This window comes from Vipera berus, assembly GCF_964194415.1.
Source record: "Vipera berus genome assembly, chromosome: 5".
Taxonomy (NCBI): domain Eukaryota; kingdom Metazoa; phylum Chordata; class Lepidosauria; order Squamata; family Viperidae; genus Vipera; species Vipera berus.
Genome location: NC_138207.1, coordinates 95555897 through 95583276, shown reverse-complemented (window position 1 = coordinate 95583276; position 27380 = coordinate 95555897). Strand labels below are relative to the sequence as shown.

At 46.6% G+C, this 27380-nt stretch overlaps 1 protein-coding gene across 1 annotated transcript in view; it reads left to right on the top strand.

The window, feature by feature from the left end:
* Positions 1–15686: 15686 nt before the first annotated feature.
* Positions 15687–27380, top strand: part of BICC1 (BicC family RNA binding protein 1) — a gene marked incomplete at its 5' end in the record, with an annotated part of 129562 nt that continues 117868 nt past the window's right edge. Inside the window, one exon of the mRNA XM_081328267.1 lies at positions 15687–16308. Coding sequence (XP_081184393.1) covers positions 15687–16308 — 622 coding nt within the window. The remainder of the gene's footprint in view (positions 16309–27380) is intronic.

Genomic DNA, 27380 nt, shown 5'->3' with positions numbered 1-27380 from the left:
AAATGGTTTTACAGACTTATCAGCACAATTTCTAATGGAAAGCAAGCAGATGACCAGTTTTCCTATCTCCTGAAAGCTTTTACCTAATGAAATTGATATATTCGCATGGGAGTTATAGTCCAAAATTTCTGGAGAGCACCAGCTTAGCAAAGGCTCCGGCTCTTCTTTCCAGAATGTTGTTGTTAGCTGTGAAGTCGTGTCTGACCCATCGCGACCCTATGGACAACGTTCCTCCAGGCCTTCCTGTCCTCTACCATCTTCTGGAGTCCATTTAGGCTCACGCCTACTGCTTCAGTGACTCCATCCAGCCACCTCATTCTCTGTCGTCCCCTTCTTCTCTTGCCCTCAACCTTTCCCAGCATGAGGCTCTTCTCCAGTGAGTCCTTCCTTCTCATTAGGTGGCCAAAGGATGTGAGTTTTAGCTTCAGGATCTGGCCTTCTAAAGAGCAGTCAGGGTTGATCTCCTCTAGGACTGACCGGTTTGATCGCCTTGCAGTCCAAGGGACTCGCAGGAGTCTTCTCCAGCACCACAGTTCAAAGGCCTCAATTCTTTGGCGCTCAGCCTTTCTTATGGTCCAACTTTCACTGCCATACATTGCAACTGGAAAGACCATAGCCTTGACTATACGCACTTTTGTTGACAGGGTGATGTCTCTGCTTTTTAGTGTGCTGTCTAGATTTGCCATGGCTTTCCTCCCCAGGAACAAGCGTCTTTTAATTTCTTGACTACAGTCCCCATCTGCGGTGATCTTGGAGCCCAGGAAAATAAAATCTGTCACTATTTCCAGAATAGGTTTTTCATATTAAGAAAACAACAGCCAAGACAAAAAGAGGGATGGAGAAGAATTGATGGACACAGTGTGTTCCTCCTGAAGCTCCACAAAGGCGAACGTATGGCCCTTTTATCAGAGCAAATACTGACATCTTCCAAGCTATGCTGGAATTTCCAATGTGAGACTACCTGCAAACCCAGGGAACATTTTCTCATAGCTCAGGAATGACATTAGCAGAGGGAGCATTGCTGCCTTTGATAAGGAATGTAGCTTGTCGGAATTTGGCCTAATCATACGTGGGGAGGGCAAGAGGGCGGTTGCATGCAAGGAACTCCAGTTGTCCTTTCAATCATTCATACTTTTAAACAGTCATCCAAGAGTCCACCAATAAATCAAGCCAGGTCTGAGGCATTTGAATCAGTTGTTATCTCTCATTGGCATCCTTCAGCATACCAGAATAACAGAGATGAAAGGGACCTTGGAGGTCTTCTAGTCCAACCCCCAGCTCAAGCAGGAAACCCTACACCATTCTGAACAAATGGTTACCCAACCTCTTTTAAAAAAACCCTCCAAAACCTGTTTTTTTAAAAAATAGTCAAAACTGAGCAGTGTGTTGAGGAGGGGAGTAGAGCTGGGTTTCCATTTAATTTGGGGGTATTAATATGAATTTTGGGCTTCCAAAGCTTCCATACCAATTTCTGCCTTCGTACTTGATAGAAATTGCAATTCTTTCTTTAGACTCAGATGGGTCCTGAAGGGGGCAAAAAAAACATTTTTCCCCCACTAATAGAGCAGCTGGTGGAATTTACCCACTGACATTCTTGCAAAGCAAAATCTTTTTCTGGAGAAAGATGGTTAAGTAGTTCATATATACATATACATATACATATACATATACATATACATATACATATACATATACATATACATATACATATACATAGGGACGTGGTGGCTCAGTGAGTTAGGACACTGAGCTTGTCGATCAGAAGGTTGACAGTTTGGCGGGTCGAATCCCGAGTGCCACGTAGCAGAGTGAGCGCCTGTTACTCATCCCAGCTTCTGCCAACCTAGCAGTTCGAAAGCACGTAAAAATGCAAGTAGAAAAATAGGGACCACTCCGGTGGGAAGGTAACAGCGTTCCGTGCGCCTTTGGCGTCTAGTCATGCCGGCCACATGACCACGGAGACGTCCTCGGACAAGCGCTGGCTCTTCGGCTTTGAAACGGAGATGAGCACCGGCCCCTAGAGTTGGAAACGAATAGCACGCATGTGCGGGGGAACCTTTACCTTTACTTATACATATACATACGTGTGTGTGTGTATGTGTGTGTGTGTTTGTGTATGTTTTATAGTTTGTAAGGGGGGCCCACTTCCATCCCCACTCTTATGTCTGCTGCTTGATTTTGGTAAAATGTCAGATGCTGAAGTCACAAAAAAGATGACATAAATTCTTTCAAAACCATTAGTTAGTCACTGTTTTTGGAAGGAATATTTCTTTTTAATCTTGCATTCATGCATTGTGTGTGTCTGTGATGGAATAAGGAGATCTGCTGGACAGATTCTCCCCAAGTACTTCTTTATCTGCTGTTTTAATGGATGTAATTTAAGAATTTGTTTAGCTCCCTTTCCTTTTCTTAAAATATGAGTTGGATCTTGATGGTCACAATTGTGGCCTAGTCCCGGTAAAATCCATGGGGGCAATTATTTCCATTAAATTAGTCTTGTCTGCTTTATGCAACAGTCAAGTAAGCGTTTGGGTTCAAAGAATAAATATCTATCAAAATAAGATAATCTGTATGTTAAATAGCGGGTTCTTTGGCGCAGGAATGAAGACGAGGTAACTGAGTACAGGGAAACTCATACTTCATTTCATGTAGAATCTGTACTGGCAAATGGCTGCAACTAGCCGCAATATATAATCTAGCCCCTAGGTGGCAGCCAATAGGTTTGAATCAACCATTGCCGCCTGGAGATAGCCAATTGCAGCACAGGAGACTTGTAGTCTGGGTTGCTGGAGAGCCGTTAGCTGCTCCAGCAACCCACGTGGTATTACTAATGAGCCCAGTACATAACACCCCTCCCCTCTTAGATCAGACAATATTAACACAATTAGTCTCGATGCAATTATCAAGACTCACACTAAATAAAAGTAATAGAAAAAAACAACCCATATAGGTTACAACGTTATTAAACAACGTCTGAATGAATAGGCTTTAAAGATAGCACATTTAGACAGTTATAGCACTAGTTTCTGTAGTATAGGTTACAATGTTATTAAACAATGTCTGAATGAATAGGCTTCAAAGATAGCACATTTAGACAGTTATAGCACTAGTTTCTGTAGTATAGTGGCATACAGCAATACAATATTATAGCTCTTTATTTTACAACGTAATCAGCGAGATATGAAGGAGGCTTGTGTGCCCTAGTGGAACATCTCGGAGTTCAACTCACTTTGTGGTCTACCAGCTTACCCAGTGGGCTGGGTAGACTTATGTCCCTTTGTGCTCCAGAGTCAAGGGGATTAGATGCTCTCTGGCTGGCCTCAACAGGTTGGCCCAGCCCAGAGTCAGACTGATCAGCAGAGTAGGCGCAGCAGTTGCTGAAGTTCAGATGGCTTGCTCCTTCAGGGGGTCCATGTTGCACCCCATATGGAGATGCATCACATGCAAGACATACTGGTTTAGACTCTTTGTAGTGAGTTACAGTGGACTTTTCTGACAATAGTGCTTTTAAGTCCTGGAAACATTTTTCATGTAAGTTAGTACATTTCCATGGAGCTTTCTTATCTAGAAGCCTGTGGAAGGACTCTGCTAGTGCAGCCTTATGAGGTAGAAATGTGTGACAGAAGTTTAGGAGGCCCAAGAATGCTTGTAGCTCTCCTTTGGATTTGGGCCTAGGAGCCATTTTAATGGCCTTCACTTTAGAATCAGCAGGGTGAATGCCGTTAGCATCAATTCGGAAACCCAGGAATTCTGTTGAAGGAACCCCAATACTACACTTGCTCTTTTTTAATTTGAGGCCTGCTTCGCGAAGTGTCTGCAAAACAGCCCTGAGCCTACTGGCTAACACTTCTGGGGATTCCCCTGCAATATGAACATCATCAAAATAAGGGCAGACACCCTGAATACCCTTAAGTGTACGCTCCATGATTCCCTGGAAAATGCCCGGTGCAACACTGACTCCAAACTGTGTTTGACTTTGAAAGCCCCCCTGTGAGTCATGATCATCTGAGCTGCCGCTGTGGCCTCATCAATCGGCAGTTGCTGATAGGCCTGTGCTAAATCAAGTTTAGCAAAAATAGTACCCCCTTGCAAGGAGGCTAAAATGTGGTTGACCGCTGTGACCGGGTAAGCGTGTTGCTTGAGAGCTTTATTTAGTGTGCATTTATAGTCAGCGCAAATGCGAATTTCCCCGTTGGCTTTAAGTGGAGTGACTATAGGAGTTTCCCACTCCCCATCACCAACAGGCTGTCACACACCCTGTTCTACAAGCTTATCGATTTCTAAATCAATTTTATGTTTTAAGGCAAAGGGGACCCTGCGAGGCTTAACCCTGATTGGGACTACGTTGGGATCTAGCTTAAATGAGATAGGTGGGCCTGTGTATGTTCCTAGGGCTGAATCAAAAATATCTGCATAGTCCTCACATACTGACACGAGGTTTGCAGTTTGGGTCCGGTTTATGCCAGTAATCTGAATACCTAAGGTGTCAAACCAATCGAGTCCAATGAGACTCATTCTCTGGCCCCCTACTACAATGACATCCAGGTGCCCAAAAAGCCCCTTAAATTTTACTGTCAAAGTGGCTTCTCCCTTAACTTTAACTTGAGCATTTTGAAAATCAGTTAGGATTATATCTGAGGGCCTTAATTTGGCCCAATTGTTACTGCGCCTACACACGAAATTAAAAGTGTCTTGAGAAATGATTGAGACTGCAGAGCCAGAGTCCAATTCCATCTTACATGGAACTCCTTGTAGCTCTACCAAGAGCCTGAGTTTGGGTTTGAAGGGGCATCAAGCCCCAGTGCGGCACACGCTTCTACGGCTTCTGAAAAACCCCACACTAACTGGACCCTGGGCCCCAGTACCTCTCCTAGTCGGTTCTTCCGACAGGTATTTGGGTGGCCGGTGTCTCTGGCAGGCTCTGCAAACCACCGTGATGTGGCCTGTCCTTCCGCAAGCTCTGCACGTGGCTGCTCGGAATCTGTAATTGGCGCGAAAATCGTTGCTGCCACACCCCTTACATCTAGGAAAGAGAACTGCCTTGTAAGTGTTCTCTCGCTGCAGGCTGTTGTGGTGTTGCGCGTTGGGTTGCTTTTGGAGTCTGTCGATTTTGGGCTCTTCTTCCTCGGAAGATTCCACGGTGTGTTTGGCGTCCTCAAGGTGGACCGTTTCTTCAAACTTTGTTGTTTTGGTGGGCAGTACTGTTTGAACTGCACCCCCGGTGGCTTTGTCGGCCATCACTTCATCTTGTGCTTCAGAAAATGTTACATTTGGTCTAGCAAATAGTCTCTGCTGTAGCATTCTGTCTTGTAGGCCGCAGATGAACCGGTCTCATAGTCGTTCCTCTAAATTTGAAAATTTGCAAAGGCGTGTGGCCTGCCTCAGGCCTGCTATGAACTCCGAAGCTGATTCCCTGGGTTGCTGTACTCTCTGGTCGAACTTGAACCGCCAAGCCATTTTGAGACATCTTGGGTTGGAAATGTCCGGTTAGCTTCTTTTTGAGGTCTGCATAGGAGACCACTTCAATCGGTGTCGACGCGAAAAGGTTCTCGGCCAAGTCAAAGGTTGCTGGGCCGCACACGCAGAGTAGCGTTGCGGCCTTCAGTCCTTCTTCCGTGATCTGATTTGCCCTGAGGTAGTTCTCTACCTGGGACAAATATGATGGCGATTCCTCTGGGTGCTTCACATCGAATTCTCGAAGTTTCCTGACCTTCGGCATTCTTTCTTTGCTGAGTCCTGCATTTCCTTCCGAATCCTGCTTCCAGACTCAGGGAATGAGGCCACTGAGCACGAGGTCGCTAGCGTAGCTTGTTAGCCGACCTTGAGAGGGGGGGGGAATGCCTTTTCCCTCCAGCGTGCGCTACCTTCCTCTTGTAGACTTCAACTCTTTTTCAGTGAAGCAGGATCCCGCCCTCGTCGCCAATGTTAAATAGCGGGTTCTTTGGTGCAGGAATGAAGACGAGGTAACTGAGTACAGGGAAACTCATACTTTATTTTGTGCAGAATCTGTACTGGCAAATGGCAGCAACTAGCTGCAATATATAATCTAGCCCCTAGGCTGCAGCCAATAGGTTTGAAGCAACCATTGCCGCCTAGGGATAGCCAATTATAGCACTGGAGACTAGTAGTCTGGGTTGCTGGAGAGCCGTTAGCTGCTCCAGCAACCCACGTGGTATTACTAATGAGCCCAGTACATAACACTGTATATATCTACACAACTTACAACAAGAGCTAAAACGATACACAACCCTTCAGCACAACTCAGGCAGCTGGAATTGCACAATATGTAAGGCAAGTAGGAGTGTCTGCAGATGTTAAGACAGTAGTTGTGATGGTGTAACAAGACTGTGCCCTTTTCTACTGTGACATATAACCATATACTGCAGACACCCCTGATGTAACACAAGGGTGATGAAAAACATAGGAGGTAGAAAGCACAGACTTTGGGCTTCCTGGCTGTAAAACTCCTTAAAAGAAATGCAAATCATGTCCTACAAGTATCTTTCTAAAGTGAACAGAATAGAGAAAGAGAAAAGAGAAAGAATAGAGAAAGATGTTCTGCCATCTTCGCTTAACTGGGCTACAAGACCAGAGTTTTTGCTCAGAGGGCATCATTTGAAATTTGTGGACATTCCCTGCAAGTGGAAGGACATTAAAAAGGTAAAGGTAAAGGTTCCCCCACACATGCGTGCTAGTTGTTTCCAACTCTAGGGGCCGGTGCTCATCTCCGTTTCAAAGCTGAAGAGCCAGCACTTGTCCGAGGACGTCTCCGTGGTCATGTGGCCGGCATGACTAGACGCCAAAGGTGCACGGAGCGCTGTTACCTTCCCACCGTAGCGGTCCCTATTTTTCTACTTGCATTTTTACCTGCTTTCGAACTGCTAGGTTGGCAGAAGCTGGGACGAGTAACAGGCGCTCACTCTGTTACGCGGCACTCGGGATTCGACCCGTCAAACTGCTGATCATCTGATCGACAAGCTCAGCGTCCTAACCCACTGAGCCACCGCGTCCCTGGAAGGACATTAAATTGAGCTAAATTGGTATTCCATACCAATGTAGAATGATCAGACAAAGATGTATGTCAAAGATGATACACTACATTCAATGTTTTTAATTTTTGTGCTTAATAAAACGAATAATTTTTTTTAAAAAAAATTGAGCTAGTATTAAAAACCGTACAATATTTCGGCACCATTAGAGGGAAAAAAGTCAGAAGCTTAAGTTGTTAGTAAACAACCCTGCATGCAAATCACAGGAGGTCAAACTCTTATCTTTTTGCCAATCGGAGGCCCGGATAAGTTTCCTGATTGTTCTCGTAATATTTTTAGAACCGAATATAGGACAAACACCAGGCCAGGACTTGTAGAACTAGGGCTGTCCTTTCCAAGTTTTCTTCTATTTAGCGGAACTGGCTAAATTCTCCTCTAATTTCAATAGACCAAAGTTTGACTAATGAAGTTTGACTGTCCAAAATATTGTATTGTGTTGCTTTGGCTCCATACCCTGGGTGAAATGCCGGCGTTCTTGCTTCTAAATTCTGATTTGTGGCTTGTTGTTACGGTTTTAATGAATTGGAAGGGCTACAATCCTGTCAGCTGCTCATTCCAACTTCCAGTTGAACACATCCAGCAAAACCGAATTCTCCGTGTCAATGGGCTGTTGGTTCCAAAGTAAAAAAAAAAAGCTGTATATTCTTTCTTTCCAGCAATGCATTTTTGGGAAAAAAAAACCTTCTAACAGGAAGAGCATTTCTTAATCTGCTTTTCTGCAGCTTAAATCCATTATTCTAAGTCCTGGACTCTGGAACAATGGAGAATTTCAGGAGAGCCAACAATGAGCAGAGGGGAAGGTGTTATGTATCCTGGTGCAGGCATCTGCATAGCAACAGCCACCAGGAGGTGTGGCCTGGACGGTTTTGGCGGGAAACCTAGTTTCGGCGGGAAACCTAGGGCCAACCCCATTGGCTGGCCGCCTGCCTGGCTAGGTATATAAGGAGGCCAGGTAGCCCTTGTTCTCCAGTACGTAGCCCCCCACAATAAAGAGCTGAACACATACTCCGGCTGGCGTCTCTTCCTTGCGTCGGATCCACTACATTATAGAAGGTGGTACAGCAGGAGCAGCAGCAGCACCCAAGCTCTTCTCCATGCACTCTCTCTCTCAGTCCAACCAAAGCTGCCTTTCCAAAAGGCAACTGGACACTCTTGGTTTTTTTTTTCCTTGAAAACCTTTCACTTCTCATCCAAGAAGCTTCTTCAGAAGCAAAACATTTTCAAGGAAGACAACCAAGAAAGCCCAGTGGCCTTTTGGAAAAGCATTTTTGGGACAACCTTGACCTGGGTGATTGAGAATCTCCATTGAAACTCTCCGTCCAACCTCTCTCCCAGAGTTGGGGACAAATGGGAAGAAAAAGCACCAGGTCCTTGAGCTTCTGAACAAAAGGTGGAATAAAAATTGAAGGAATAAATAAGAAGCAAAGAAGCAAAGAGGGCCTGGACTTCTTCTGTATTACATGGATTCAAGAATTCAGCAGCACGGTTACTGGTAGGACAATACTGGAAGAAGGATAGTTTGCCTACTATACAAGAATGGGTACTTAAAGTATCGAATCTTGCAGAAATGTCTAAGATTTCTGCTTATTTGAAGGATCACTCGCAAGAAAGATATATTTCAGTTTGGAGAAGATGGATAGATTATATTCAGAATAAATATGGGACTAAAAAGTTCCACTTAGCTTATGAGTAGATTTTAGAGGGATATTGTTAGTAATTTTAGTATTAGTATTGATTATATTTTTGTTTATTATTATTATTATGTTTTTAATAATTTGAATGTATCTATGTTAAAGGGGAGTTAAAGCACATTATGAATTTGGTTAATTTTATAATGGATAATTTTAGTTAAAATATGATTATTATATCTATAACCCTGTATTCAGCTCTGAGAAGTGGGGGGGAAGGGGGGTGGTTTGGGGTGGGTGGGTTTTGGGGATATGTATTGTAAAAATTTTTTTGTAAAACTCTTTAATAATAATAATAATAAAAAACAATTCAGGGTGTGCTGTCGCTTCTCTTCGGGTGACCACACAACACACTGAAGGGGAAACAAAACCATGGGCACAATGTGCCCAACCTTCTAAGTAAAAATGTAGTAGGCTCCCTCGTGGCTGCACAGGGGACCCAAACGCAGCCTAAGCTTCATTACTGGTGGGAAAAAAAATGAGATACACTCCAAACTAGGGTGCATACTCAGCACGGGTTGTGCCTGTAATGTAATGGCCTTTTGTATATGTTGTAAGTGTTTGCTCTTGTTGCACTGCTTGCTAACTGCTTGCATTCAATTGCTAACTGCTAGTTCACGTGTTGCTAGCCGGCCCAGACTGGTTGTCTCCAGCCAGCTAAGTAGGTCTTTGGGCGGGAAACCTATGCTTCAAACCTATTGGTTGCCGCCTATCGTCCAACCATATAAACAGCTGCGCAGCAGCTCCCTTGTTGCTTCTGTTCTGTTCTGACCTTCAATAAAGCATGTTGCTGTTTTGAACCTTCCGTCTCGCTCAATGCCTGCAAAGAAGCGGCTACACAACAGTGCCGCAAGGTGTTGCCTCCAGGGGCTGAGAGTTTTACCATCCTACTGGTGTCTCAGTCTCTTTGCTGACTTACTGACTCTTCTGAGAGACACAGTGAGGGATGAAACACTAGCGAGGCAGAGAGAGAAGGAAGCCAACACAGTGAAGAAGTTCCCTCTGAAGGCATCATTCCTTCACTCAAAGACTTAGCAGGAAGTTACATGACTCTACTTGTGGCAACTGACTTGTTGCTTCCCTGCTCTATCCATTTGCCAGAACTTTCAATCCAGGAAGTAGGTCACCACACTTGGAAGCTAACCAGTTAAGTCTACAGTGACGGGCTTCTCGGAAGATCAAACATGAGCAAAATCCATTTAGACAGGACCTATTAGATCAGCTGGACTGACAGGACCGCAGCTGAATGCCAGAAGACACCACTCATACACCAAAGATCCTGGGTTAATTTCTGGCATCTCCACATAGCCAGGAGACAAAAGGCTCCTGCTTAAGACCATGGATCCATCTTTGCAATGGCTGTCTTCTCCAAGCTGACAGTTGTTCAGCCATACAATGAGGCCTAATTTATCACTTTCCTTACTTTTGTTTAAAGCAAAAATGTAGATGAGTAGCGGACAGCAGTAAAGGCTGAACGTCTGTCTATGGCTCTTTGTTGCCACCTACTGTCTGCCTGGATTTCTGCAGCCCACTATTTTCCCAGCAAACAACCAAGCTGTGTAGTGGATTCACTGACCAAAGCAGACAGCGGCTGCCCTCAGCTGGGAAGTTCAGAAGTGATGTAGGCTTACTGTGTTAAAAGCCGAGATAAAAACACTTCAGTTCTACTTGAGATAGAGTATTAAATATCATCCTAAGGTTGTTGGTTTTTGTTTTGTTTTGTTTTCGTTTGGTTTGAGTAGAACCACCAGAAGTTGTTCTTGATTTTTCAATTAATGATTAGAAGACCTTTCCCAACAGTCAACTCAGTGAAGTTACTTATTGAATCTGCTGTGTTTGCTTGCTATTTAGAAATGATGTCAGAGAAATTTAGGGATTTTCAGACAATTTTGTCTCTTACCATTGCTACCTTGTACCAATGAACGATAACGTGGTAGGACTCCCAATACATTTTAGGCTTTTTTCTCCTCCCAGAAGGATAACATCTCCAGGTCACCCCTTACAGTTTGTCCTTCTAAGGCAGGGCTGTCAAACTCAATTTCGTTGAGGGCCGCATCAGCACTGCGGTTACCCTCAGGGGGCCGGGTGGGTGTGGCCAGGGTGGGCGTGGCCCACTGGGTGGGCGTGGCTAGAGTGGGTGTGGCCTACTGCAGGGGTGTCAAACTCAATTTCATTGAGGGCCACATCAGCATTGCGGTTGCCCTCAGGGGGCCGGGTGGGTGTGGCCTGGGTGGGCATGGCCTACTGGGTGGGCGTGGCTAGAGTGGGTGTGGCCTACTGGGTGGGCATGGCCAGCTCTACATCGTTGGCATCAAGGGTGCCTATGGGGGCCTGGGCAGGAGTGGGACAGATCTGAGGGTCTCTGGCAGGAGGAGGGTCTCTGGGCCAGGGCCAAGGCAGCGGGGGCCGTTCCCTCACTGTTTCCAGGACAGCTTTGCAGGCCGCATGAAACCACTTCGCGGGCCGGATCTGGCCCCCGGGCCTTGTGTTTGACATGTCTGTTCTAAGGAGACAAGACTGAAGATCTACTGAAGTGATTTTCTGGGCTTCTGTTTATTGATAAATAACAGAGTTGGAAGGGACCTTGGAGGTCCTCTAGTCCAACCCCCTGCTCAGGCAGGAAACCCTCTACCATTTCAGACAAACGGCTGTCTAGTCTCTTCTTAAAAATTTCCAGTGTTGGAGCATTCACAGCTTCTGGAGGCAGGTTGTTCCACTGATGAATTGTTCTCACTGTCAGGAAGTTTCTCCTTAGTTCTAGGTTGCTTCTCTCCTTGACTAGTTTCCATCTGTTGCTGCTTGTCCTGCCCTCAGGTGCTCTGGAGAATAGCTTGACTCCCTCTTCTTTGGGGCAGCCCCTGAGATACTGGAACACGGCCATCATGTCCCCCCTCGTCTTTCTCTTCATTAAACTAGACATGCCCAATTCCAGCAACCATTTCTTATATGTTTTAGCCTCCAGTCCCGATAATCTTTGTTGCTTTTCTCTGCACTGTATATATGGTATAATCACAGAAACCAGTATCCAGCAGAAATATATTTCATACAATCTCTCTTTCCCTCACAGTGGCAAGCAAATGGCTGGTCCTTGTGAGGTGGTTTCCTAAGGTATCAGCTGCCCACTTCTAGTCCAACAGTCCTCTCTCTTGACACAAAGCAACATCGTGTCCAACTAACCCGTTAATCATAACAAAATGCCTACCGTTATCCTGGTGGTGGTGGTGATGATCGTAAGAATGATGATGGTGACGATGGTGGTGATGGTGATGATGGTGATGATGATGATGACAGGAAGGTACCCTCCAAATGTGTCAGAGTTCAACATCCACGATTCGCAACTAGTGGAGATGCTCTAAGCAGGAGGCTGTGGAAACGATTGCCTTCTTCTAGTGGGACTTGCATTGAGACGTCACTCGAGACACTTCCGTACAGAATTAACCGTCTGGAAGAAGAGTCAAAGGACAACACCCTAATCCCAACACAGTTTGACAGGGAACAATTCCCTAGAAAGGTGGTGAATGCCCTTTTCTTGTTTCAAGCCAAGATAGGCAGTTGTCTGATTGGGATTCTGGATGGAGTCAGTTCCAATGGCCTAAATCAGAGGTAGGCAACCTTGGCTCTTTTATGACTCATGGACTTCAACTCCCAGAATTCCTGAGCCAGCTATGCTGAGGGGAAATGGAGAGGTTTCTATACTGAGCTATGCTGGCTCAGGAATTCTGGGAGTTGAAGTCCACGAGTCATGAAGGGGCCATAGTTCCATGCTGGCTGAGGAATTCTGGGAGTTCAAGTCCATGAGTCATAAAAGAGCCAAGGTTGCCTACCCCTGGCCTAAATTAACCTTTCCATGTCTTCAATTCTATGATAATATTCCAGGGATTAGAAGCTGTAGAACATCCAAATCTGCCACCTACGTGTATTGTTTATTCATGGAAGAGGACTGGGTTTCCTCAAATATATTTGCAACATTAAAAGGAAGGGAGAAATGGAACTGTATGCCTCTGGCTTTAAGGCATGCACATCCTATGGTTGATTTCATAGGGTTTTTTTGTTTTGTTTTTTAAATCAACCAGATTGGGTGGGGGAATGATTTTATCCCACATATACATACATACATACATACATACATACATACATACATACATATATATATGTCAAATACTTGTTAACTATTTAGATTACCTTGCATTTCAGTCTCCCTTAATTCTTTGTTAGTAATTTACATATATATATATATATATATATATATATATATATGTATGTATGTATGTATGTATGTATGTATGTATATAATTGTCCTTTGTTAATTTGTACTATTTTGTCCCCCCCAAAATTATATATGATGTGGTGCCTACCCTACTTATTAAAGGTAGAAAGCACGCCTTGTGCTCAGCACCCAGCCAAGTGTGACAATTATTTTTTTTTTGAAGCAAGGAAAACAGGATTTCCATATACTATGAAACCTGTGATCTTACCTGACTTTAATGCTTGTTCAAGAGACTTTCTTTAAATTACTTAAAAGGGCCTCAATATTCTTCATTTTATAAAGGAAAAATATACCTGGTACAGACTATTGTGACTCACCATCAAGATCAACATTATTTTTGATAAGAGTGGGATAATAAGGTCTCTTTAGAAGCAGCCATTTGAAAAAAAGGATTCAGAAGTGAACTCTTCTCTTTTAATCAAGTTTATCAGTTGAATTAGCAAAGATCCGATAACAAGTTAAGAGTAGTTATCCATAGAAAACCAACTGGCTTTCTTAACAATATTGCAGTAACAATAACCAACTGGCTTTCTTAGAAGTAGAGGTTTTGTGTGCAAGTTGTGGATTGCTTGTTGGACTGAAATCCCACTCTTAATTCCAAACAAGCATCTTTAAGAAAATACTCTTTTTACACTCACAATTTATAGAATGAGTAAATTGTCTAGACGCAGGGGTAGGCAACCTTGGCTCTTTTATGACTCATGGACTTCAACTCCCAGAATTCCTGAGCCTGTATGTGGCAGCCAAAAACATGCATGGCTCAGAACTCTCCCTCTCCAATGTTTAACTTCTAAAATCCACTTTTGTTAATGGGGCAGCTTTTAAAGTAAATTCTGCTTATGGTGATTTCAATATCCTGTGGCAATGAGTTATCTTCTTAGAAAAACAAAACTCCGTAAGTGCTTTTAAAGGGGTAGCACAAACTTACCCATCATGGGAAACAATAATCAGAGCTTGACAGCATTTTCTTTTTAATCATGCAGTTTTAATTGAGCTTGTCTTGGAAAGACAGGAGAAGAGATGTTTCTTCATCCTTTTGTCCACTGGTCCTTTAAAAACTCAAGCTGGCATCCTCAAACTGCATTTTTTGCTGGTCCCTTTTTTCCTTGCTACTGACCAAAGAATTTATTATCTGCTTTCTGCCCTCACCTGCAGCATACATTGCATCCAACATTACACCACAAACTAATCAAATTTGGTTCAAATAAACTATGGCTGGCTATCTTATGGCTTGTTTTGGCAAGCAACAATTGATGAGCCCTGAAGCTAAGCAGTATTTAGCCTGGTTGTCTTTTGGAGGGGGGAACTACAGAGAAATCCCAGGGTGGAAGTTGTGGGGGGGGAAAACATCCTGTAATAAAGTGAAATGAATCTTTCTCATGCTGGACCAGAAAATTACCGAGTCATTGAGCTTAATTTCAAGGAGATTCAAGAGGCTGTAATTCAGCAGCTTGTGAGAAGCCAGCCAAGTAGTTACAAATCATGGTTCCATAAACCCTACTTAGTGTGTTGTGCGAACCCAGCACACTGATTGGATCCTTGATCACATGGAGGGAGTTCACAATCCCAGATCCTTCAGCTGGTGCCCTTCAGGCCACAAACACCCAAGATCTGTCAAGGGCCTTCTTTTGGTTAACCTGGAGAAGGCCTGGATGAAGGACACCTCCTCTGCAACCTGCAAAGCAAACAACAGGGTGGGGAGGAATGGATGTGGAGTTTGGTTGCCTAGAGGGACCAGGATGCTTGATCAACTACAGACACCACCCATCAGCCGAAGGGCAAGATACGTCTTCTCCCTTAAGCCTGGGGTCCATGGACCGGTACCAGCAACCAGCCTGCACAAACAAAGCCCTATCCGTGGGATGCGGGCTGCACACAAAACTACACACCCTCCTGTCCATAGAAAAACCTTTCTCCACAGAACTGGTCCTTGGTACCCAAAAGGTTGGGGACCTCTGCCTTAAGCTGCCTCCTGATTCAGCCCCAAAGGGGTCCTTGGTGCTCTCTGAGCTTGGTTGTGTGTGTGTGTGTGTGTGTGTGTTTTGCAAGACGTTCCATTACGCAAACCGGTTAACAGCATCTACTACTAGTTGAGAAAGGAAACGTCTGCAAGAAAACCATCATGGTCAGAGAGCACCAAGCACCCCACAGGTCAACCCGGAGCTACAAATATTCTCCTTTATTCTCCTCGGCCATTTCCCGAGATGGTCCCCGAGAGATCCAGAGAGAGGTCCCAGAGAGATCCTATAGGGACCCAGCAATCCTGAGTCAATTTCGGGATCGCCCTGGCGGAGGGGCTCCTGCCACCGTCCTCGGCCCCGGGAGGTCTGCCCAGACTTTTGGGGCGAGAAGGGCCCTTTTCAGCCTTCCGATTTCGCCCAACGGCTGGCGGGAGATGCTTTTCGCCTTGCAGGATCCGGGCCGCTGGAGCGCGCCGGGCATGCCAGGAGGAGGAGGAGGAGGAAGAGGAGGAAGGCATAACTAGCCGGGGCGGGGCCTTTCGGAGTCCGGACAGACCTGCTTCGGCCCGTTCAGCGACAGCACCCGGGGCCACCGGCCGGCCCAGTCCCGCGTTCACCCCCACCGGCTGTGCGCTCTCGACCCGCCCCGCCGCTCTCCTCGCCCGGCCTCGGGCCTGCCTCCCCCCTCCGGCGGCTCCGGCGGCTGGGCGGGCGCTGCTCCATGGAGGAGGCGGGGATGCTGTGCGGACTGCGGGCGGGATGGGGGCGCAGCAGAGCCGCCGCCGCCGCCGGCCCGGGACGTGCGCTCTGCGAGGCGAGCAGCAGCAGAGGCGGCGGCTGCAGCAGCAACTCCGGCGGGGAGCCCGAGCTGGAGGCGGCGGCGGCGGCGTCGGGCGCCGGAGGAGCCCGCGAGGCTCTGGCGGGCTGGGATGAAGCCGGCGGGGGCGGCCGCCTCTGGGGCCAGATAGCTTCCCGCGGAGGCGGAGGCGGCGACGGCGGCTGCTGCTGCTGCTGCGGGGAAGAAGCCGAGCAGGCGGCGGCCGAGGGCGACGGGGCCGGGGTCTCGGCCACCGTCGTCGTCGCCTCCGCCCGCTCGGCCGCCGGCGAGTGGGGCGCAGCCGCCGGCCCGAGGATGGCCGCGCCGCCGCCGCCGCCGCCGGGCTACCCGCTCTCGGACCCGGGCTCCAACAGCGAGCGCAGCGCCGACTCGCCTCTGCCCAGCGACGGAGGAGGAGGAGGAGGAGGCTGCTCGGCCGGGCCCAGCCGCGCGGCCCCGGACAGCCCCGAGTGGGGCGAGGAGCGCTTCCGCGTGGACCGAAAGAAGCTGGAGGCCATGCTGCAAGGTGAGCCGGGCCGGAGCGGGGCTCCCGCGGGACAGCCGGGCGCGTCAGGGCTCTCACCACGTGGCGGGCGGTGGGGGGGGGGGGAGACGGACGGACGGAAAGGGGCCGGCGCCTCTGCCCGGCCGAAAGAGGCGACCGGTGTCCCTGCGAGGCCGTGGGGGGGGGACCCTTGGCTGGCCGGCTGCCCGTTGCGCTCTTGGGTACGGGCAGTCGGGCGAGCCGAGACTTTCCCTTTCCCCACCACGGGACAAGTAGGAGAAACGCTTGGACGTGTGTGTGTGTGTGTGTGTGTGTGTGTGTGGTGGGGGAGACCCCTCCCTGCTTTGCCCCTGACCGGGCGGCCGAGAGAGAGAGAGAGAAAGAGGGAGCGGGCTTCTCCGCGTGGTCTCCTCTCCGGACTCCTCGCCTCGGAGGTGCCGATTTTTGCGAGCGCAGCGCAGTCTCGGTTGCCCAAGCCGCGGTTTTCTCAGCGCGCCCCGGCTTCGTTGGCCGCCCCCGCATCCTTCGCTCCGCTTTTGGGGAAAGGCCGTTTCTGAGAATTGGGTTGCAACCGGCCGGGACGGCGGAGCGTTGGGGTAGGGAGGGGGCAGATTCCTTCTCCCGGGCCCCTTTTTTCCCCTGCCCAAGTTGGGGGGCGAAGGAAGAGGCTTTTCAGAAGACCGGCTGATGCTCCCAAGAGCGTCCCCGGGGGGGTGGGGGGGGGTCTGGCTTCCAGCGTTGGCCGTTTCTGTCAAATTGAGTTGCGGGGGTGGGGTGGGGTGGGGGGAGAAGGCAAAACTTTGGGGCAAATTCCGTTCTCTGCTCCAACTTTTGGTCGAGCTTCAAGGAAACCCTTTTCCTGCTCCGGTGAGGCCCTGGGCTGCAACCCATGCCCCAAAATCTTCTCTTCCCCCCCCCCAGTACCCCGGTAGGACAGTGCTAAAAATAGTCCGTGTGGAATAGGCTGGCTGACCCATCTCCGTGGCCGTTTTGGCTTTCTTCTCCCCCCCCTTCCCTTCGCCAAGTTTTCCTTCCCGTCTAAGCATTCCCAATACGCAGATGTGGATAAAGATCACTCTCCTCCTACAGATGTTTGTCTCATCAGCTTGAGGAGGGGTAGATTCCTGGGAAATGGGGCTGGGTCGGAGGGGGTGCTTTTGTTTTGTTTTGTTTTGTTTTGAGGGTTTGGATCTTTAACTGGGACAAAATAGTTGTGCTTCAACCATCCACCGAGTTGTGGTTTTTGCTGGGGAGATCATCTGATCCTGAGAGTTGTGTGCTGCGGGGTTGCCAAAAAGATATCCAGTGTCAGAAGAAAAAAGCAAAAAAAAAACCCCCAAAAACTTCCAGTCGCTTAAAAGGGAAGGAAGTGTGGACTCTGCAAAGCTAATTTATGTAAATGCAAGCAGCGGCCTTGATTTTTTTGGAAAATAAAGCTGATACGATCTTAAAGCAGAATCTTCTTTAGAAGACCAGCTGCCCACTCCTTCAGGGTCACTTGGAGAGGGTGTCTATCCAAATCCAATTTGGCCCTCTACAGTTCAACTGAGAAGGGTTTGGTTCATATTTTTGGATACTGGGTGATGTTGAGGCTTGTTTGACCAGAAGATAAAATGGATATTGCAGATTTTACATTTCAGGCAAGGCAGCTGCAAAAGGCCATCAATATTGTAATGCCATCTTTGCACATCTGAAAAAAGTGCTTATTAGCAAAATACCCCAGTTTTGGAATTCAGAGATTAAGATAACTTTTTAGCAACCAGTTTGCCCGTACTTATCTTCTTAGCAAGGCCCATTCAGGTCTTTTGGTGTCCATTCTATTAGAAAACCGCCTTTTCTGTGCATGAAAATTCATCAGAGTTGGACAAATCATCCAGGACAGCTAATTCCACACAAGGTGGAAGATCATTTGGATTGGGTGTATTCCACTTGATTTTAAAAATTATGCAGGTTTAAGTGCATGATGGGAAATGGTTGAAGATCTGCTGCAAATGTGACCTCATAACTGCTTATGATTACACTGGAATGCCTTAAATTCAGTTCTGTTTTGAATTAAATTGCTTCTGCTAGAATGTGAAGGAAATTGTTTGGATGGAATATGTGCAACCACTTTGCATAGAAGTAGATGAAGCAGATCAGAAATAGTTTATGTGCACTGTATAATTTTAGCATAACTATTTTTTTAAATGAAAATCAGTTTTGATTTATAATCTGGACCAAACAAGAAATTTATTGTTTGTAAACAATTTGGGGCATTTGGGGTGTAAATCAGGATCAAAATATAGTTTTGAAAAATGAATACAGCAATGTATTCATGTCTTGCTCAGGACTTTGCTGATCTACAAAACTTTCCTGCTTCATTCACCATGGACTTTCTGGCATTATGTAAACCACCCACCCCTAGTTTTGTGCCCTCCAGATCTATCAATGTTCCAGGACAGGAGGAGTATGTAGAGATAATAACTGATCCTGAAATTATTCTTTATTTCATTGTGATTTCTAAAACATTTTCATTATTATCATACATAAACATATGTATCATACATACATCGCAGATGGGTACTGCAGCCAAGAAATTAAAAGACGCTTGCTCCTGGGGAGGAAAGCCATGGCAAATCTAGACAGCACACTGAAAAGCAGACACGTCACCCTGTCAACAAAAGTGCGTATAGTCAAGGCTATGGTCTTCCCAGTTGCAATGTATGGCAGTGAAAGTTGGACCATAGGAAAGGCTGAGCGCCAAAGAATTGAGGCCTTTGAACTATGGTGCTGGAGAAGACTCCTGCGAGTCCCTTGGACTGCAAGGCGATCAAACCGGTCAGTCCTAGAGGTGATCAACCCTGACTGCTCTTTAGAAGGCCAGATCCTGAAGTTGAAACTCAAATACTTTGGCCACCTTATGAGAAGGAAGGACTCACTGGAGAAGAACCTCATGCTGGGAAAGGTTGAGGGCAATAGAAGAAGCGGACAACAGAGAATGAAGTGGTTGGATGGAGTCACTGAAGCAGTAGGCTTGAGCTTAAATGGACTCCAGAAGATGGTAGAGGACAGGAAGGCCTGTAGGAATGTCGTCCATGGGGTTGCAAGGGTTCGGACACGACTTTGCAACTAACAACAACAACAAGCTTTCTGGCTGTGCAGACATGCAAAATTATTTATTTGTATAAACAGACCATATTGAGCTATTTAGACAGCAATACATGTTATTCTAAAAAATCTGTTTTCTGTAATTGATAGGCCCTGATCTGAATCCACCTTCATTGCTCAACTGAGGAATGTTTTGAAGCCCTTGTCAATCTCTATGGCTGGAAAGCAGATCCATACTGAATATTTCCAATGCAAGATAATAAGAATAATAATAAAAAAGGTTTGCTGGTAATAATGTGCTACATTCTTGATTCCAGGGGTCCTCAAACTTATCAACTTAAAGTTGGAATTAAATAGGGCTCTCCAAACTTGGCAACTTTAAGACTTACGAACTTCAACGCCCAGAATTCCCCAGCTACCATGGGAACAGAAGGGCATGGCTGGCTGGGGAATGCTGGGCGTTGAAGTCCACAAGTCTTAAAAGTTTGCCAAGTTTGGAGACCCCTATTTAATTGCAATAGTCTCAGCATAGCCTTGATAGTGGATTGTGGATCCTGGTGGATTCTGGGTAACAAGAAAGTATTTGGTATGACTGGACTTGCGTTTGGAATGTGTTTCAATTTAGAATCGGTCTCCTGGGGGGCAGGTTAACCTTTAAGCAGTTAATATTTTGCTGTGCTGATAGAGGACTTTTGGCATGCAGCTAAGCAAAAAGTTCACATCCCTTACTATAATGGCCACAATTTAAATCTGGAGGTACCTTCCAGTCATAAAAGGGTGCAGCGATTCTCGGATGTTTGTATATGTGTGAATTGTTGCTTAATAAAGGGGGAAAATGGGAGACAGTTCAAAACTCTTTGAAATTTTAAATCTCAGTGGGCATTTTCTGCATCAGCTTTTGCTTGTTCGAGTTGCATCACAGAATTCCACGTAAGCACAGGCCACGTCTATTTTGACTTCCTCTGCTTCGCTTTTAAAACTCATTTGTCTTTCCGACGTTTACCTTTATTTTGTTGCAAATTGATGTGGTCCCGATAGCAAAATCCCAGCCACGGCTAGAATTTAAGTCTGTCTCTGGAGGTTGCTGCCTGATATTTGGAACCACACAAAAGAATTAGGTGGCTTCCAGAAGAAGTGAACTCAAAAAACAAAGGAAATAAAAATGGAGGGGGTGGTGGTGGGTCATCAGAAGAGCATGGAAACTGGCAAGCAGTAGAGAAGGTTGGAGAAGAAAGCAAGAGGTGAGATGCAAGGCAAGGAAGGATTATATAGAAGATGGGGAACACTCTGCCCACCTGCATGGGCTAAGTTTCTGCATTCACCCTCTAGATCAGGGGTGTCAAACTCAATTTCATTGGGGGCCGCATCAGCATTGCGGTTGCCCTCAGGGGGCCAGGTGGGTATGGCCAGGGTGGGCGTGGCCTACTGGGTGGGCGTGGCTAGAGTGCGTATGGCCTACTGGGTGGGCGTGGCCAGCTCTACATCCTTCGCATCAAGGGTGCCTATGGGGGCCTGGGCAGGAGTGGGACAGATCTGAGGGTCTCTGGCAGAAGGAGGGTCTCTGGGCCAGGGCCAAGGCAGAGGGGGCCGTTCCCTCACTGTTTCCAGGATGGCTTCGCGGGCCGCATCCGGCCTCCGGGCCTTGTGTTTGACATGTCTGCTCTAGATTTTAACCATCCAGGTTGGGCTTAGGAACACTTCTTGGGTGATCAGACAGACTGCAGTTCATCCTATGCTTTGGGAACTAGTCATGCCACACTTGATTAAGGCCCTTTGAACTTGGATATTACCCAGGCGACCTTCCTGTTTTAAAGGAACGTTGGAGGGTTTGTTGACCTCCAGATTGGTTAGAAATCAACTGATTGATTGACTAGATAGGATATCTAATCCAGGTTCTGATGGGAATTGCCTCCAGGGCTGCCTTGTGGAAGGGCAGTTCCTTTGATTCTTCCGGACCTGCTCTTGCGTTGCTGGCCCTCCTTGACCTCTGCTCACCTGGGGCAGCCACAGGCACCCAAATCATGTCTTCCTAGTGGGGCTGCCTCTTTCCTCTCAGCCGCACTGGCCCCAACTTCTCCTGCTTCCCTTCTGTTCCCAGGTTTGGACTGAGATTGGAAAGTCTGAAAAGGGGCCTTGGTGGTGCAGGGCCCAAGGTTTAGGTGCTAATTTGATGGCGTTGCAACTTTCTCCTTAGAACAGCCCGTGGGAGAAGAGATGGTTCACACCCCAAAATGACAAACCAAACCACCTTAACTGACAAACAGTAAGATAGTCCAGCCTTTCTTGAGATCCCTTTGTTTGTCACAGGTTGAATCTCATTTCCTTTCCTTTCCTTTCCTTCAACATTAAGGATCCCAACCTGATGATGCTATTTGCTCATCTTTTTATTTATCGATTTGATTTTTGTCCCGCCTTTTATTACTTTATAAGTAACTTCGTTACTAGGGGAGAGAACTTTAACGTTTTAAGAAGTGGTTAACAAGTGTAAGCACCCTTCTCTCTTGGCTGTCTGATCAGGGAATGGGGGGGGGGTCCTCGGTGCTCTCTGAGCTTGCTTGTTTGACCAGCACTGATGATGTTACCTAGTTGGGTAATGAAATGTCTGTAAGAAAACCATCAAGCTCAAAGAGCACCAAGGACCCCTGAGCTACTCTCCTTTATTGATTAGGGGATATTTTACACTCTTTCTCTCTTCCTTTGATTTTCATTTTTGTAATTTGTTCTTTTGTACTACATTAAAGGTAAAGGTTGCCTCGCACATGCGTGCTAGTCGTTTCCGACTCTAGGGGCCGGTGCTCATCTCTGTTTCAAAGCCGAAGAGCCAGCGCTTGTCCGAGAACGTCTCCGTGGTCATGTGGCCGGCATGACTAGATGCCAAAGGCGCATGGAACGCAGTTACCTTCCCACCGTAGTGGTCCCTCTTTTTCTACTTGCATTTTTACGTGCTTTCGAACTGCTAGGTTGGCAGAAGCTGGGACGAGGGACAGGCGCTCACTCTGTTATGCACCACTCGGGATTCGACCCGCCAAACTGCCGACCATCTGATCGACAAGCTCAGCGTCCTAACCCACTGAGCCACCGCGTCCCTTTTTTGTGTAACACATTTGTGTAACACAAAAAAGTGCATGCGAACTGCAAATGTAGAGATCAGACATGAAACCTGGGTCAGCTTTATTCCTGTTAGCATGTTTCTTCATGTTAATCTTTGAAGGAATGTCTGTGGAGAGTCTCAGTCATCCATGTCATGGTTGTCCCAAAGGTGCTTTTTCAAGAGGCAGCTGTGGACTTCCTTGTTTTTCTTTGAAGAGGTTTCACTTCTCACCCAAGAAGCTTCTTCAGTTCTGAATGAATGGTGGGGCATGGAAGGATTTATATTCTTTTCAGTTTTTTGCAACCCTTCCATGCCCTACCATCCAGTCAGAGCTGAAGAAGCTTCTTGGATGAGAAGCGAAACTTCTTCATGAAAAACAAAGTCCAATTGCCTCTTTAAAAAAACATTTTTGGGACTTTGAAGGAATGTGTAGGATTGGCAAATGCAAGGAGCAAAGCTGGTGACGCCTTTCTCAGGAAACAGAACCATTCTATCCACATGTCAATTTCCTGCCATGGCTCAGAAAGTGAGAAGACCCAGAATTTAAACCTCGGGGGCCTCCACCATTACCACAGAGCCTGGGTTACTGCAGTGGACAATCTCGTCTGGGTATTTGTCTGCAGCGAAGAGTCAAATCATGTGGAGTTGCCTGTTTGAGTCTTCTGCCAGCTCCTGGATTGAGGCTTAAATTGTCTGGAGAGCTGAGATTTTCATCCCACTAATCCTAGCGTGATGTTGCTTCTCATTCCACCTCATTTATTATCATAAAAGGTATATTAACATAAAGTGTTCTGAGGCTTTATTGGTTGCAACACAAATGAAGATGGCTAGTAAATGAAGGCCTTCCTTCACTTGAGCATTCTATGCCTCAGCACATTATTGAAGTTGAGAAACAAATTAATGTGATGCTGTAGATAAGCCTCTTAGTAAATCCTCTCGACTGGTTTGTGGAAAATTGCATTTTTCTTTTGTCAAGTTGGTTGTTAAGGTGTGGTGTCGTTATTCACAGCCCTGTGAAGGTCTCCCAAGCATTAAAAAAAAACACCCCCAAAACCCTTGGGCTCTTCCCAAACCACCACGTGGGATCTCAGGTGATCTGTGATCTTCCCATCTGAAAGGACAGGGCTGCAGTTTCCTGTCCAGTCAGAGGCACAAGCCCTCTTCTGCTGATGTTTGGGGGGCTTGGACAACTCTGGAAGCCTAGCAGTGGTTATGGCCTCCTCCTCCTCCTCCTCCTCCTCCTCCTCCTCCTCCTCCTCCTCCTCCTCCTCCTCCTCCTCCTCCTCCTCTAACTCTTTGTGCACATTTTGCTGACCGGCATTGCAAGACTTTGAGAGCTTCTTAGAACTTCAGAACCAAAGGGAGAAATCCAGAAAGAGAAAGGGGTGCTGTTGCTGTTGCTGGTTGTGTAAGCTGGTGCTTGGGAGATTCCCTCACCAGCTTCATGACCAGGGACCCCTCCCTGACCAGGAGCTGGGATGGGAGAGGTCATCTTATTCGATGGTTTGACTCCACCTTTGGATGCTCTTCCTAACTGCAGTTTTGTGGACCTCCTTCATCTTCATTTTAGATGAGGGTAGGGAAAAGTGTGATGCCTTGTAGAAATTGTGGACCTCTTTGATGAACTGAGAGTCTTCCATGATCATCTGAGCAGGATGTGCCCATTCCCGTTAGCTTTTGCAGAAGGAAATGATGTTTCTGGGCTGTGCAGTTGATCTGACCTAAATGATTCCCTATGTTGAATGCTTAGAAAGTTGTCAACGATATGAGTAACTGCCTGAGGACCCACTGAAATCGGTTCAGTATCAGTTGCAGCCTATTTGTGACACTTATTTTATTGAGCTTTTATTTATGCATCCAAAGAAGAAGGGGGGAACTACAGATACAAATGTGTTAGTTGTGTATCTCTAAGAAAATGTAAGTCCTACAACTGCACACAAGTTAATTGTGTAGAGACATCTCCAGTGACTAACCTGGATGTATTAAGCTACAGTAGCACATTTTATGCTTTGGAAATTATGAATAGCCCTCCTTATGCAAATTGTGTGTATTGGGATATCTCCTGGTACAATGTTTATATCCTATGGCTATGCAACGGATTGGATTTGGATTCAGAAGTTTTTCAGAGTGTGTAAGGCTGCAGATCTGTCTGCAAGTCTTTAAATTTGCATTTTTGACCAGGACCACATGGCTGTCTGTTTTAAAAAGCTGGAGATGTTGTCATTTCATCAACTCACCCCACTGCCTGCTCTTAAGTGGGACACAACTGGGCACTGACAAAAGAAGGAAGGGATAAACACATATCCGCTCGCCCAGTGCCTCCCCAAGAGACCTCAGCTTTACCACCATACGGATTCCTCCACGAAATTAATCTAATCAAGGCCATGACCATTTCAGTTTGTCATAGCATGCATAGTCTTAGATAATTCAGGAGTAAATACAGTAAACAGTGGTCTATATTAAATGGTGGTTTATCTTACACTATCTACAATATCATACACCAGGAACTATATACATACACGTGTTAATACAGCAGTCTCCAATACACAGCAGTTACAGCAGGAAACAAAAGAGAGAAAACACAGCAGCAGACCTTCCCTTTTATAGAAAGGCTCTTAAAGGGACATAGACCCTGCTGAGTCATTTCCATCATTACATCATACATCTCACATTATACAAGCTGGTTAGCTGTTAAATTATTACCTTTGCACGGTTGATGTCATCTGCATACTGCTATTTCCTACACAATGGGAATGGAATCTTGCAAGCAGACAAAGTTTTAGCAATATTGAAATGTTCTGGGGGAACAAAAGTACTGTACTGTAGATCAGGGCTTTTCAACCACTGGTACGGGTACCACCCGTGGTACATTGGCACCTAGCAGGTGGTACGCAACCATCCTAGAAAAGTGGTAGCAGGGGAGGGGAATGAGCTGAACTGGTGGCAGCATCACACAAGCCTGAGCGAGAGATGGCTGGAGCTGCAGGGCTGTCAGGACACAGCGGAAGCGCCAGGATCAGCGCCAGGCTCTAAGTGGAGCTCGGTGCTGATCCTGGCACTTCTGCTGAGCCCAGAAGAAGCGCCGATCAGCTGGAATGTTGCAGCATCTCCAGGGTCTTGTGATTTACATTCAGATGCTTGGCAACTGATTCATATTTATGACGGTCACAGTGTCCCAGGGCCATGTGAAGTGAACAAAACCTGCTGCAACCACCCAGCAAATGGAATAAAAACCAAACACCTCCCCACCCCACCCCTATTGCCAATCCTCAACAGAAATGCTCACAATGAAAACCTCGGACAGGAAGAAGAGCGCCGCCGAGCGGGCAGGCAGGTGTCTTGTTCGGCTGTGGCTTGGGGGGCACTTTTTTCAGTGCCATTGTAACTTCGAACAGTCACTAAGCAAACTCTTGTAAGTCGAGGACAACCTGTACTTCATCACTTTTTTCCTTTTTTTTTTTTTTGGTCATCAAGTTATTGACACCTTGCTAGGTGACTGGTGGTGGTCGGATGTTGCCATATCCTAAAAGTGGTACAATGGGTGAAAAAGTTGAAAAGCCCTGCTCTAGATGTGTTTAAAGCAAGGCCAGAATGCTGGCTAAATATGTCCCCCTAAAGTTTATTTCAGCAATATCCTGCTTCTTTATAAATTGTTGCGAGGGCCTGTATCATACTTTGATTTTCACTTTCTGGTAACTTTAGCGCAGTCTCTAGAAAGACTGCTTCAGTGTTATTTGCGCCCTTTCGGATTTAATACTTCTGTCGTCTTAAGAACAAAGAAGCCTGTGGATGTGTTTAGGGCTTTTCTCTTTCTCCATCCTGGTTTCTGATCCATGCAGATTTGCAGATTTTTTTCCTCAATAGTTTTGCAGCACTTCCGTTCAGTATGTCTCACAGCTAATGGTGTTTTGTAGCATTTCTGGTTATACAAATAGGCATTTCTGGTCTCTCTGGACTGTTTTTTTTTTAGGGTTAGGTCATTACATTTTGGTCTTCTCCAACCGGGCACTCTTCCAGTTCTGTTGGATTTCAATGCCCAGCATCCCCTTTAAAGAGCCTGAAGATTTGAATCATATAATGGCAACTCCGGAAATGTTCGGTGTTGGGGGGGTCATCAGAGGAGCAGGGAAGATGGAGAAGGTTGGAGAAGAAAGTAAGAGGGGAGATGAAAGGCAGAAGACCAGAGGACACCCTACCAAGCTGCATGGGCTTATTTTCTGTCCTTATCCTTAAATAAGTTTATAAAAAAACTATCCAGGTTGGGCTGAGGGATGCTTTCTCAGTGATCGGACAGACTGTGATTCATGCTATACCAGGGGTAAGCAACCATGGCTCTTTTATGACTCATGGTCTTCAACTCCCAGAATTCCTGAGCCAGCATGGGGGAACTATGGCCCCTTCATGACTCATGGTCTTCAACTCCCAGAATTCCTGAGCCAGCATGGGGGAACTATGGCCCCTTCATGACTCATGGTCTTCAACTCCCAGAATTCCTGAGCCAGCATGGGGGAACTATGGCCCCTTCATGACTCGTGGACTTCAACTCCCAGAATTCCTGAGCCATAATGGGGGAACTATGGCCCCTTCGTGACTCGTGGACTTCAACTCCCAGAATTCCTGAGCCAGCATGGGGGGAACTATGGCCCCTTCATGACTCGTGGACTTCAACTCCCAGAATTCCTGAGCCATAATGGGGGAACTATGGCCCCTTCATGACTCGTGGACTTCAACTCCCAGAACTCCTGAGCCATAATGGGGGAACTATGGCCCCTTCATGACTCGTGGACTTCAACTCCCAGAACTCCTGAGCCATAATGGGGGAACTATGGCCCCTTCATGACTCGTGGTCTTCAACTCCCAGAATTCCTGAGCCAGCATGGGGGAACTATGGCCCCTTCATGACTCATGGTCTTCA